The following is a 13,358-nucleotide window of genomic DNA, read 5'->3' on the forward strand; positions in this document are numbered from 1 at the left end:
TGTGCTGTTTTGGATCTAACAGATTAATGTATGTAACCAAAGCTGTTTCACGTTATAATTTCTTCAGAAAATAGTGTACATTTATAAATTAAAATGCAGGTTACTAGTAATGTTGATAACAACTTTGTGGCATAATTCATCATGTGATTTGTGCATGCATACTGTAAATAAGTGTAGCTTTTAACGTTAGACTGTAATTTAAAATTTTAAAAATACAATTTTTCATATGTAATACTGTGTACTTAAAACCCTGTCACTATGTGTTAGAATAAAGTTTAATGTACTTAATCTAATTAATGGGATAATCTAAAAAGTTAGATAAGCATAATGGAATGTTATTTTTAGCAAGCTCGAAATGCACTGCATTGAATTTAGAGAGCTTGAAAATTTGTATATGTATGATATTAACTCCTCCCGTTTTGCTTGTCCTTAATTTGGTAGTAGTGTATCTCTTTGAGGCTATCTGAACCAGTATTAATCCACAGTAATCTAGTAATAAAATAATGTCCTTACTAATTAGTAGGATATTGTTTAATTAAGAGTGAGTAAGCACTGCAATATATATCCATTTACAGGTCCATTTACATAGCCTTTGAAAAGGATGTAGAAGTAAAAGGAATACCTGCCTACCGGTTCGCACCCCCTTCTGAGGTTTTGGCAGCACCAGAAAAAAACCCTTCAAATGCTGGATTCTGTGTTCCTTCTGGAGCATGCTTAGGAGCTGGGGTGTTAAAAGTCAGCGTTTGCAGAAATGGTAAATACTGTACCTTTTTGTCTTGTGACAGTTTATGATTATCTTCCTTTTTCATATTTCTTTAATGTCAAAGGGGAATGAACTTTACATGCTGACTAAGGAAACTGTTGTAATGCAGATGTGCTGTTTTATTCTCTTAATTTACACTGCCTGATTTAGTAAGTCATGAAGGAGATTAAGTTATATACTTTATTAGCTGATTCAGCTTTATAGGAATAATTTATCCAAAAATATTTTTATATGGTACTTAACCCCTGTAGTTTGTAGCGATGCCTGAGGAATGCAGAATGGGGAGAAAAGTTTGATATAGTACAATCCAATATTACCCAATGCTCTACAAAGGCGAACAATGTATAAAATTGTCCATGAAAAAACAGAAAAAATCTCATGTCTCCCATATCTCATAATCCATGTCTGTTATCCAGTTTTATGCTCAAGATGTGTAAACACTCCACTAGAAAGTGAGGATAAACTAACGGGAAAACACAAGCACCCCTTCCATGAAACAACGCTAAGATCAGTGAGACAATCCATAAAACACACTTTTTTTTTTTTTTTTTGCTAAAATATTTATAAATATATACTTCTGGAAGTATTAGCGCACATCATAAATGGGAAACCTAAAGCCTCATGGCAATGACTTTTTGAGCTGAAAGCAGGACTCTTGACCAACGAATGAACACTAACTATTGTGTTTATTTTGTTACCCATTTTTAAATTGTTCATGAGAAATTTAAGAAGATTGCCCTTTTTGCTAATTTGATTTATATGTGCTATATTCCTGACTTTTTGGGAGCACATTATTTAAGGAGACATCACCTATGCCTACTGCAAGTTAATGAGAATATTTGTCCTTGTAGTTTATTTGTTGAAGGCTCTTAGTTTCGACACAATGGCCGAGTAGTTAGGTATACTATCTCACAACTCTTTGGAGTATAATCCATAGCTTATTCATTGTACCAGTGTGGAGTTTGCATGTTCTTCCTGTTGTCTGAACAAGATTTGGTGGATTATTCAGGTTTTTTCCCCACAGATTTAGCACCTTCCTTCCTCTCAGATGTTACCAAAAGAAAAGCAGTTTTGGAGAAAATAAGTTGAAGATATTGATTAATGTTTTTATTACGTGTGTGTATGTGGCCCTGTTTTTATTTTTCATGTTTTACTTTAATCTCTTTTTATAACTGAATCTAAGCTTTTATAACTGAATCAAAAGCTTAAATTAGGATATTTAGACATTACTTCATTAATAAAGTGACCTAAGAACAAAGTAAAAGGGGTCAAGCTATTTTTATGACATCTTTCTGCTATTTGTTAATATTTGTATGTATCTCATTCTAACAGAGATGATCTGAAATATTTTAAGAATGTTAAAAAGCAAAGTATGTTACAATATAAAAGTGAGCCATTATTTTTGAACCTTTGCAGCATTTGTTCCTTGGAAATCAAGTGACTTTCTAGCTAGTGTCATGTACCGTGAAAACGGATGCAAGATCAGATCTTTGATGTCTCTCCTTTGACATAAAATCTAAATAATAAGAATTCAAGATTGTATTGAAATGATCTGGCTATGAATTACTTTTTTGTTTTTAAGCATATTTGCAAGTTAATGGCGACATATTGCAAGAGTCCTGGTTTACAGATCCCCTAAACATAATCAACAGTTACACAATTCCTTGTATAATACATTCACAGGAAATTTTTACAGTAGATATTTAATCTTGACTTTTTTCTTACTTTGCAGATGCTCCAGTTGTTGTGTCCTTTCCACACTTTTTCCAGGCTGATCAGAAATATATAGATGCCATTGAGGGGATGCATCCCAACAAGGAGGACCATGAAACATACCTGGATGTTAACCCTGTATGTTTTTTATATTAATAAATCCTTATTGCCTCTCTGTATATTTAGCTTCTAGAAAGCATCTTTGTTATATCCAAAAATGATTATAATCACAGAAATAAATGTCTGGAGAAAAGGGAAAAGAAAATCTCATTTAGAGTGCTGAGCAATTATCAATTAATATTTTGAAGGAAAACACACAGGCCATATACATAACACACCATTAAAAACATCATAGCAAAATTAAAAAGAAAAAATACCATTCTTGCTATTTAATGTAAAAAAACTGGTTGACGCTTATCTTTTCTTATCTTCTTACATTTTAACCGTAACATAATTTATCTTAATGACATTATACAATTAAAATTTTTACTCCGGCTTCCTGCCTTTTCTTAAATCTGTACGTGACAGATTGAATGTAAAATCTTTGGTTGTCTTGAATTTTGAATTGCTAATAGGATTTTCAGGTAACTACATGGTAATATTAAAAAGAGATTCATTTTAGCTTTAGTTTTGTGCATCATCTAAAATAGAAGAATGTCAAAATTCTTCCACAAAATTAATAATATTAATCAGAGTATGAAAGTATTTATATCTCCTTTGTAACTACAAAATTTGATTCAATAAACTATACTTTCTCCTCACAGGAGGCCACGTGGTTTGTGATAGACTCCACCTGTGTGGGTAATTTGACTTAAGCTGACTGTCCTCCTTCCCAAGTAGGACTCACTGGGCAGCCCTAGATTTCCTGATTAAGCTGGAACCACGGGTTTGTTGGTTCCAGTTTTGGAATAACTGTGCCCTGTTCCGAGCTGACTGATTACAACTTTGCTGACATGGTTTCATTGAACAATTCCTGTCAATATGTCCTTGTTGACCACATTCCCAACACACCCCAAGTGAATTTTTTGTTGTCACTTTATTTCCGACTTTTTTATCTTTTGACTATCACTTATTCCAATTTAGTTACTGTACATATACAAATACTCTAATCCATTTCCCACCACCCTCATGTAGGAGGGAGGCTAGCTGCCAGGTTGTCTAAGTCTTGCATCTCCTCTGGAACATATTGTGCTCTTGTCCCCATAATTTTATTGTCTCCACTAAACCTGCACTCTCCCTGTGAACTTGTGTGTCTATTGTCCAATAATTACAGGGGGTTCTACTATATCTCTGATCCTTTTCTTCATTTTTTTATACTATTTTTTTTTACCTTATTAAAACCTGCAATAGCTCTGTCCTGGGTATAATGTAAACCTACATCCAGCCCTGCAAGGAGGTCTTCCAACTTACACGGAAAACTCAGGGGTACGTGGCAAGATTGGCACTCCAAAAAAAGTCACACTGTTCCATTCCATTCGAATTAGTGTGGTGCTTAGGAGTCACCTGTTGCACAACTGCACTTGGGTGCTAATTTGGGATTCTACTGTGGTTCATCGTGTGGTGGGTGCAGTAATGCAGTGTATTAGTGCATGCTCACAACCTGTATCTCTCTTATTAAAACTACACTACCTCTTAGAGTGACCTTTTAATTCAGATGAATTTGATGTCCTCCTGCAATGTTTCCTCTTTCTCCGCTCTGGAAAATATGCATTGTACTGTTGATACAACATTTCTTGTACTTCTGTTATTTACACACGATTAACTATTGCATATGTTTAAACAGCTTACCACTGTGTTTTGTGAGGTTTTGGGGGGTTGTTGATGCCTATTAATAGATAAACTTCTGAATCTATAAATGCAAGACGTATCTCTTCAATATGTCTGCTTTGCAATGTCTTCCTGTTGTGGAATGTTTTCTCTGTCCACTGAATTAGAGACCTGCATATACACTTTGGGAAATCTATATATGCATTATCATTGAGCGCATAGACTTGCAAATCTGATAAAATAGTACTATTAGTTAGCATTCTTGACTCATTATCACAGTGACTTATTGTTTGGAGGAATACTTAAATCGTTCTTCCTTGAAGGTTTAACTGTCTCTGAAGATTTTCATTCCAGATTGTGGCTGTAGTACTAGGGTCTATAAAGGCATACATTTCTACATACCTTTTTGCTTCTCTTAGATTTTACCTTAACAGGAACTAAACACTTGGCATCTGCTAAGGTCAAAGATGATTGAAGTTGGGCTAAATTCCTTAAATAATAAAAGGGCATTTTAACTAAGTTATTAACATGTGGAACAAATGACAGAGAGGAATCAGATGCAACACCCAGACTTCTAACTATAGCTGAAAACTGAACAGGATATCATCTGTTATGATCCATCTTGACCAACTGAGACTTATTTGCAATCAAAAGTATTTCAGTTTTTTTACTATATAATTTTGAAAAATTGTAAGCCATAACTTGACATCACTCAGACAAGCAATAAGTGCAGGATGTGGAAGAAATGTGGATAGATGTCTGTACACATGCAGTATCCGGGTATTATCAGCAAAGCAGCGATAGCCCTGGCCATGTGCACAAATTATTTTACATTAAGGAAGCTGATAAATCTTAAATAGTTCAGACCTAAAAATTGAGTCTTGTTGCACATCCGTAATAACAGGTGCCACCAACGATTTGTAAACTCCCATTACAACAAAGTGCTACTTGTTAATTAAAAAGACCTAAACCCATCTAAAACAGTGCCACTAATACACAGGAATTACTGTAAATGTGTAAGCAGTATTGTATGACAGAATGTGTCCAAAGCAGCACTGAGTTCCATCAAAGCAAGCTTGATCATTGCCCGTGAATCAGCATCCATCCACAGATCATTAGTCACCTTTACCAGAACTGTGACCAGAGTGAAATCCAGACTGGAGTGGTCTGAACCGAGCATTTATATGCTGCACCTGTACAGCCACCAAATGTTCCAGAACTTTGGAAAGAAAGGGAAGTTGAGAACTGGGCCTGTAATTAGCTAAGTAATGTGGATTTAGGCCAACTTTAAAACAGGTTTAATAGCAGCAGTTTTCAGAATGAAATGTTCAAATCCTGAAGATAGGGAACGTTTAATTATATTTGTTTTAAGTGGACAGAATACAGTTGTTTTATATGTTATGTAGGCATGTGCTCCATAAGAGATAAAGATGGTTCATAACTATTATTCACTTTGCTAATGAAAGTTGAATCAATAGATGGGAAAGCGGAGAAACAAGTAACTTGCTAATTATAAAACAGGGAAATTTGAGATGATGATTTATACACCTCAGGTTTTATTTGCCCTATTTCATTTAAAATTAATAAACACATATTTGTCCATAAAGAAATATAAGAATTTTAAACAAACTTCAAGGCTGAAGAAAGTGGTAGATTTATGACGATCTTAACATTTTGGGTTTCTGTTTCCAGATTCAGTTAATTTTGAATTGTTGGATATTCTTGCAGAGTTGTTGGTGTGCTCTTTTTTTTTGTATTGGATTATTTATTATTGATGAAGCACTGCACTTTTTTGAACACTTGTTTTGTTTTGACTTCTTTTTAATAAAAGCACTTGTACTTTTCACCATCCCCTTGCTTGTTTTTCCTTATCTGCTCAGCTCATCCTGGTCATGACTATCAATGGTGGTATCAAGAGGCTCCTAAAAACAAACAGGGAGTAAGGAGCTGACCCGCACTGTCACAGTGTTATATTTTACATCACCTGTGCAGTGAAAACTGAGCAGCAGACAAGGAAAGTGGCAGTGTGGTGGTACTTTTTTGGTCAATTGGACCACACTCCCTTCAGTATTATATACTAATAAACACACACTCCAACCAGCTAGGGGGAAACGTTATGTAAAAGTAATAATAATAAATTGGGAGATGGAACAAGCCACTAACCAAACAGAGTACTTCCAGTAATTTGGCTCCACTTCAAGCATTGCTTGTGGGCAAGTAGGAATGTAATTATACTGTGTACACGATAATAAATCTGAAATATATCAAAGCATGCACATTGTAACATTGCAAGCTCTCAATTCCAGTCAACACTCATCTTTATGTACTTTATTCGGCATATATTTTGCATGCATAATTAAAAAAAAGCAAAATATGCACAATAATCATTCACGATCAAATACAATAATGTATGATTTTATTTTTACAATGCACGTTGAGTCACATTTTTTGTTCTGAAGATGGTAGAAAGAGAACAGCTGAGGACTCTGTGTTTAAGTGAGTAAAAGTAATTAGTAACTTCTGTTTTCCAAAAAAAAAAATATGGCACCATGATTTGTAGCAACTTTAACTGAACTTGGAACCATCATAACAACACTGCAAAATACTTCTAAGTGTGCGGAGTTGCAGGAATTTGTTTTAAATAAAATTAACTGTATCGCACCATAAAGTGTGCCTGCGGTACATGGGAAGTATAGCTATTTATTCGTAATCCAGAGCCATTTTTCCATCTCGTGATGCAAGGAGAGGTGATGGTGTTATACATTTTCAATGTTTTGAAATGTCAGTGTGACCTTTAAAGATATTGCGCAGCCATGTAGTCTATGAGTTCATGGAAGTCTCCCACCTGTGCACCAGGAAGTCAAAACATTATATGAGAGGGCTCTGCCTCAGGAGCAAACATGAGTCTTGGTACCCCTGATAACTGAGTCTTCTGTTATCACTACCTCCGTCTTTTGGTAATTTAAGGTGATGTGTTGGAGGTCACATCCTGTCTACCACTTCAGAGTTGTGGTCCAGCAATGTAAGGTTCTCATAATGGCTGGAGACCTCCAACTCTGGGGTTTTTGACCCTGGACAGCGTGAACATCTTACCTTGCACTTGTGTGAGCCACCTATCTCAATCTCTTTCATTTAGTGTTTCATTCCATGCCAATTTAGGGGTACACATTATCTCTCTTTAAAGGACACTTAGCCACCAAACACCAATTCTCTATTTCAGTACAAGGTAGCCCCATCCTCCTCCAGTTTATTGACCCTGGATTAGCCGGCATCCCTAGCATCATATAGGACTTGCAATGTATCAGTCTGAATTTTAAAATTTAGTTTGTGAAATGTTTAACTCTTTTGTATTTGTATTTCTTAACTTCAAATTTTAAAGGAAGTAGAGTAGTTTAATTAAAACTCGATGGTCCTCTGTAACCACCTTTAATACTTATTCCCCCTTATTTCCTGCTGCAATACTCATCCTTTAAATGCTGTATCTTTTCCCCCAACACTTGTATTGGTATGAATGCTCCCTGGCTTAAGTGCAATATAACAGATTTTATCTTATATTTTTTTTTTTACAATTTAATTCCTTCTCTCTTGAGAAACATGCTTGTCTCTTTACAATTAGCGTGTATGACACCGATTATTTACTTACTGTTCTGCCAGCTTCTGCAACCACTTGAGCTGTGAAATTGAACACAGCCACTCTCAAACAGTTTCATTGCCCCTGTATAATGAAAAAAACAGCTGAAAAAAATCTGCAGAAAGTACTGCACAGTAAGAAAATTTGTGTGCATGCTTAATAAGTTGCTAAATAGCAGAACACAGAAATTGCCTAATTTGTTAACTTAGTAATACAGTGGAACCTCTAGATACGAGTTTAATTCGTTCCAGCACTGAGCTTGTATAGCGAATTTCTTGTATCTAGAACAAAACTTCCCCATTGAAAATAATGGAAATCCAGTTAATCCGTTCCGCACCCCCAAAAATATCAACATAAAAATCAATTTTCCTAACAAATAACACTGCTAAATAAGTGTGGATACACTTTGTCTGCTGAGCGTCTTGTGATCATATCATTTTCTCTCTCGTGCGCGTCTCCCTTTCCTTATCTCTCTTGCTCGCTCGTGCGCCCCCCTCTCTCTCTCTCTCTCTCTCTCTCCCTCCTTATCTCTCTTGCTCGCTCGCGATTGTAATCTTTTTAGTTAGCCAATAAAGTGTGTCATTTTGCTTGGCTTTTCTCTACATTCATAATGGCTAACACGGTACAACACCCTAGTACTCCTCTTGAGGGCAATCGTCTCCTATTCTCCGTCTGCATGTCTGCAATATTTTTGGATACGCTTATATGGCGATCTGCTACGGCGAAACAATGAAATCACATGCGCACAAACGCGTAGATCCTCACGCTACGGGAGAACAAGGAACACTGAGTGAACTGACGGGCTGGCAGCGTCAGCTTGGGTGAATCCCCGAGTCGAGGCGGATTGGGAAACGCGTCACGCATAACCACAGCCTGGCTTGTGGCGCGAGTCAATGCTCGTATTTAGATCCGAATTTTTCGCTCATACTTTCCTCTTATCTTGAATTTCTCGTATACAGGGGTGATTGTATCCAGAGGTTCCACTGTACTTGATCATTTATTAGCTGATGAGATTGTTAACCTAAATATAAATCTTTTAACGCATAGGAACCAGTGACTCATTAACATCTATGTCAATTTTCATTAATGTGAATTAATTTAGTTGCATATTAAATTTTGCAAGATATTGCTCCTCGAAGCAATAATATATATTTTTAATATGCTATAAATGATGCCAAAAGGAGCAGATTTAAAGCAACTTAGCAGTGCACTGAAAGCTTCTTCACTTACTGATTATCATTTTATTTACAGCTTACAGGGTTTCCTGTTAGAGGATGTAAAAGAGCACAGCTGAATATTATATTGGACAAGTATGATGCCTTCCCGTAAGTATCAAAAGCATACATTTTTCCTTCTGATTTATATAAATTTTAGTGTTAATATTGTTTAAAACATTTTTGAAGTATGTGTATATGTGTGTGTATATATATATATATATATATATATATATATATATATATATATATATATATATATATATATATATATATATATACTATAACATACCAAGCTTCAAGAGAGAAGTAGTGTGTTAAAGAAGTAATGAAAAAGAAAAGGAAACATTTTGAAAATAACGTAACATGATTGTCAATGTAATTGTTTTGTCACTGTTATGAGTGTTTCTGTCATATATACAGTGGTGTGAAAAACTATTTGCCCCCTTCCTGATTTCTTATTCTTTTGCATGTTTGTCACACAAAATGTTTCTGATCATCAAACACATTTAACCATTAGTCAAATATAACACAAGTAAACACAAAATGCAGTTTTTAAATGATGGTTTTATTTTTAGGGAGAAAAAATCCAAACCTACATGGCCCTGTGTGAAAAAGTAATTGCCCCTGAACCTAATAACTGGTTGAGCCACCCTTAGCAGCAATAACTGCAATCAAGCATTTGCGATAACTTGCAATGAGTCTTTTACAGCGCTCTGGAGGAATTTTGGCCCACTCATCTTTGCAGAATTGTTGTCATTCAGCTTTATTTGAGGGTTTTCTAGCATGAACCGCCTTTTTAAGGTCATGCCATAGCATCTCAATTGGATTCAGGTCAGGACTTTGACTAGGCCACTCCAAAGTCTTCATTTTGTTTTTCTTCAGCCATTCAGAGGTGGATTTGCTGGTGTGTTTTGGGTCATTGTCTTGTTGTAGCACCCAAGATCGCTTCAGCTTGAGTTGACGAACAGATGGCCGGACATTCTCCTTCAGGATTTTTTGGTAGACAGTAGAATTCATGGTTCCATCTATCACAGCAAGCCTTCCAGGCCCTGAAGCAGCAAAACAACCCCAGACCATCACACTACCACCACCATATTTTACTGTTGGTATGATGTTCTTTTTCTGATGAAATGTTGTGTTCCTTTTACACCAGATGTAACGGGACATTTGCCTTCCAAAAAGTTCAACTTTTGTCTCATCAGTCCACAAGGTATTTTCCCAAAAGTCTTGGCAATCATTGAGATGTTTCTTAGCAAAATTGAGACGAGCCCTAATGTTCTTTTTGCTTAACAGTGGTTTGCGTCTTGAAATCTGCCATGCAGGCCGTTTTGCCCAGTCTCTTTCTTATGGTGGAGTCGTGAACACTGACCTTAATTGAGGCAAGTGAGGCCTGCAGTTCTTTAGACGTTGTCCTGGGGTCTTTTGTGACCTCTCGGATGAGTCGTCTCTGCGCTCTTGGGGTAATTTTGGTAGGCCGGCTACTCCTGGGAAGGTTCACCACTGTTCCATGTTTTTGCCATTTGTGGATAATGGCTCTCACTGTGGTTCGCTGGAGTCCCAAAGCTTTAGAAATGGCTTTATAACCTTTACCAGACTGATAGATCTCAATTACTTCTGTTCTCATTTGTTCCTGAATTTCTTTGGATCTTGGCATGATGTCTAGCTTTTGAGGTGCTTTTGATCTACTTCTCTGTGTCAGGCAGCTCCTATTTAAGTGATTTCTTGATTGAAACAGGTGTGGCAGTAATCAGGCCTGGGGGTGGCTACGGAAATTGAACTCAGGTGTGACACACCACAGTTAGGTTATTTTTTAACAAGGGGCAATTACTTTTTCACACAGGGCCATGTAGGTTTGGATTTTTTCTCCCTAAATAATAAAAACCATCATTTAAAAACTGCATTTTGTGTTTACTTGTGTTATATTTGACTAATGGTTAAATGTGTTTGATGATCAGAAACATTTTGTGTGACAAACATGCAAAAGAATAAGAAATCAGGAAGGGGCAAATAGTTTTTCACACCACTGTACATATACACACACACACACATATAAACATATATATACTGCTCAAAAGAATTAAAGGAACACTTTTTAATCAGAGTATAGCATAAAGTCAATGAAACTTATGGGATATTAATCTGGTCAGTTAAGTAGCAGAGGGGGTTGTTAATCAGTTTCAGCTGCTGTGGTGTTAATGAAATTAACAACAGATGCACTAGAGGGGCAACAATGAGATGACCCCAAAACAGGAATGGTTTAACAGGTGGAGGCCACTGACATTTTTCCCTCCTCATTTTTTCTGACTGTTTCTTCACTAGTTTTGCATTTGGCTACAGTCAGTGTCGCTACTGGTAGCACGAGGCGATACCTGGACCCTACAGAGGTTGCATAGGTAGTCCAACTTCTCCAGGATGGCACATCAATACGTGTCATTGCCAGAAGGTTTGCTGTGTCTCCCTGCACAGTCTCAAGGGCATGGAGGAGATTCTAGGAGACAAGCAGTTACTCTAGGAGAGCTGGAGAGGGCCATAGAAGGTCCATAACCCATCAGCAGGACCAGTATCTGCTCCTTTGGGCAAGGAGGAACAGGATGAGCACTGCCAGAGCCCTACAAAATGACCTCCAGCAGGCCTCTGGTGTGAATGTCTCTGACCAAACAATCAGAAACAGACTTCATGAGGGTTGCCTAAGGGCCCAAATGTCTACTGTGCCCTGTGCTCACTGCACAGCACCGGGGAGCTCAATTGGCATTTGCCATAGAATACCAGAATTGGCAGGTCCACCACTGGCGTCCTGTGCTTTTCACAGATGAGAGCAGGTTCACCCTGAGTATATGTGAAAGACGTGAAAGGGTCAGGAGAAGCCGTGGAGAATATTATGCTGCCTGTAACATCGTTTAGCATGACTGGTTTGGTGGTGGGTCAGTGATGATCTTGGAGGCATTTCCATGGAGCGACTCACAGACCTCTACAGGCTAGACAACGGCATCTTGACTGCCATTAGGTATCAGGATGAAATCCTTGGACCCATTGTCAGACCCTACGCTGGTGCAGTAGGTCCTGGTTTCCTCCTAATGCACGACAATGCCCGGCCTCATGTGGCAAGAGTATGCAGGCAGTACCTGGAGGATGAAGGAATTGAAACAATTGAATGGCCTTCACGATCCCCTGACTTAAACCCAATAGAACATCTGTGCGACATTATGTTTCGGTCCATTAGGCGCCGCCAGGTTGCTCCTCAGACAGCACAACAGCTCAGGGATGCCCTCATACAGATCTGGGAGGAAATGCCACAAGACACCATCCGTCGTCTCATTAGGAGCATGCCCCGACGTTGTCAAGCATGCATACAAGCTCGTGGGGGCCACACAAGATACTGAAAAGCATTTTGCGTAGCAGAAATTACGTTTTGAAAAATGGACTAGCCTGCCACATCTTCATTTCACTCTGATTTTAGGGTGTCTACACAATTGAGCCCTCTGTAGGCAGAAAACTTTTATTTCCATTAAAAGACTTGGCATCCTTTTGTTCCTAAGACATTGCCCTGTCGTTATTTGTATAGATATCCAACTTCATATTAGGATCTGATGTATCTAATGTGTTTCTTTAAAGTGTTCCTTTAATTTTTGTGAGCAGTGTATATATATATATATATATATATATATATATACACACTAGTAAAATACCCGTGCTTCGCATCGGAGAAGTAGTGTGTTAAAGAAGTTATGACAAAAGAAAAGGAAACATTTTAAAAATAACGTAACATGATTGTCAATGTAATTGTTTTGTCACTGTTATGAGTGTTGCTGTCATATATATATATATATATATATATATATATATATATATATATATATATATATATATATATATACATATATATATATATATATATATATATATATATATATATATACATATATACACATACACACATATAAACATATATACATATACATTGGTGTGAAAAACTATTTGCCCCCTTCCTGATTTCTTATTTTTTTGCATGTTTGTCACAAAAATTGTTTCTGATCATCAAACACATTTAACCATTAGTCAAATATAACAAGTAAACACAAAATGCAGTTTTTAAATTATGCTTTTTATTATTTAGGGAGAAAAAAAATCCAAACCTACATGGCCCTGTGTGAAAAAGTAATTGCCCCCTTGTTAAAGAATAACCTAACTTTGGTGTATCACACCCGAGTTAAATTTCTGTAGCCACCCCCAGGCCTGATTACTGCCACACCTGTTTCAATCAAAAAAT

At 36.9% G+C, this 13,358-nt stretch overlaps 1 protein-coding gene across 2 annotated transcripts in view; it reads left to right on the plus strand.

Annotated features, from left to right (window-relative positions):
- The window catches only part of scarb2a (scavenger receptor class B, member 2a), an 83,442-nt gene that overhangs the window by 55,311 nt on the left and 14,773 nt on the right, over window positions 1-13,358 (plus strand). For both annotated transcript variants that reach the window (XM_039750778.1, XM_039750777.1), the window contains 3 exons: window positions 576-754; window positions 2,496-2,614; window positions 9,126-9,199. In XM_039750778.1, coding sequence (XP_039606712.1) covers window positions 576-754; window positions 2,496-2,614; window positions 9,126-9,199 — 372 coding nt within the window. The remainder of the gene's footprint in view (window positions 1-575; window positions 755-2,495; window positions 2,615-9,125; window positions 9,200-13,358) is intronic.

This window comes from Polypterus senegalus, chromosome 4 (assembly GCF_016835505.1).
Source record: "Polypterus senegalus isolate Bchr_013 chromosome 4, ASM1683550v1, whole genome shotgun sequence".
Taxonomy (NCBI): Eukaryota; Metazoa; Chordata; class Cladistia; order Polypteriformes; family Polypteridae; genus Polypterus; species Polypterus senegalus.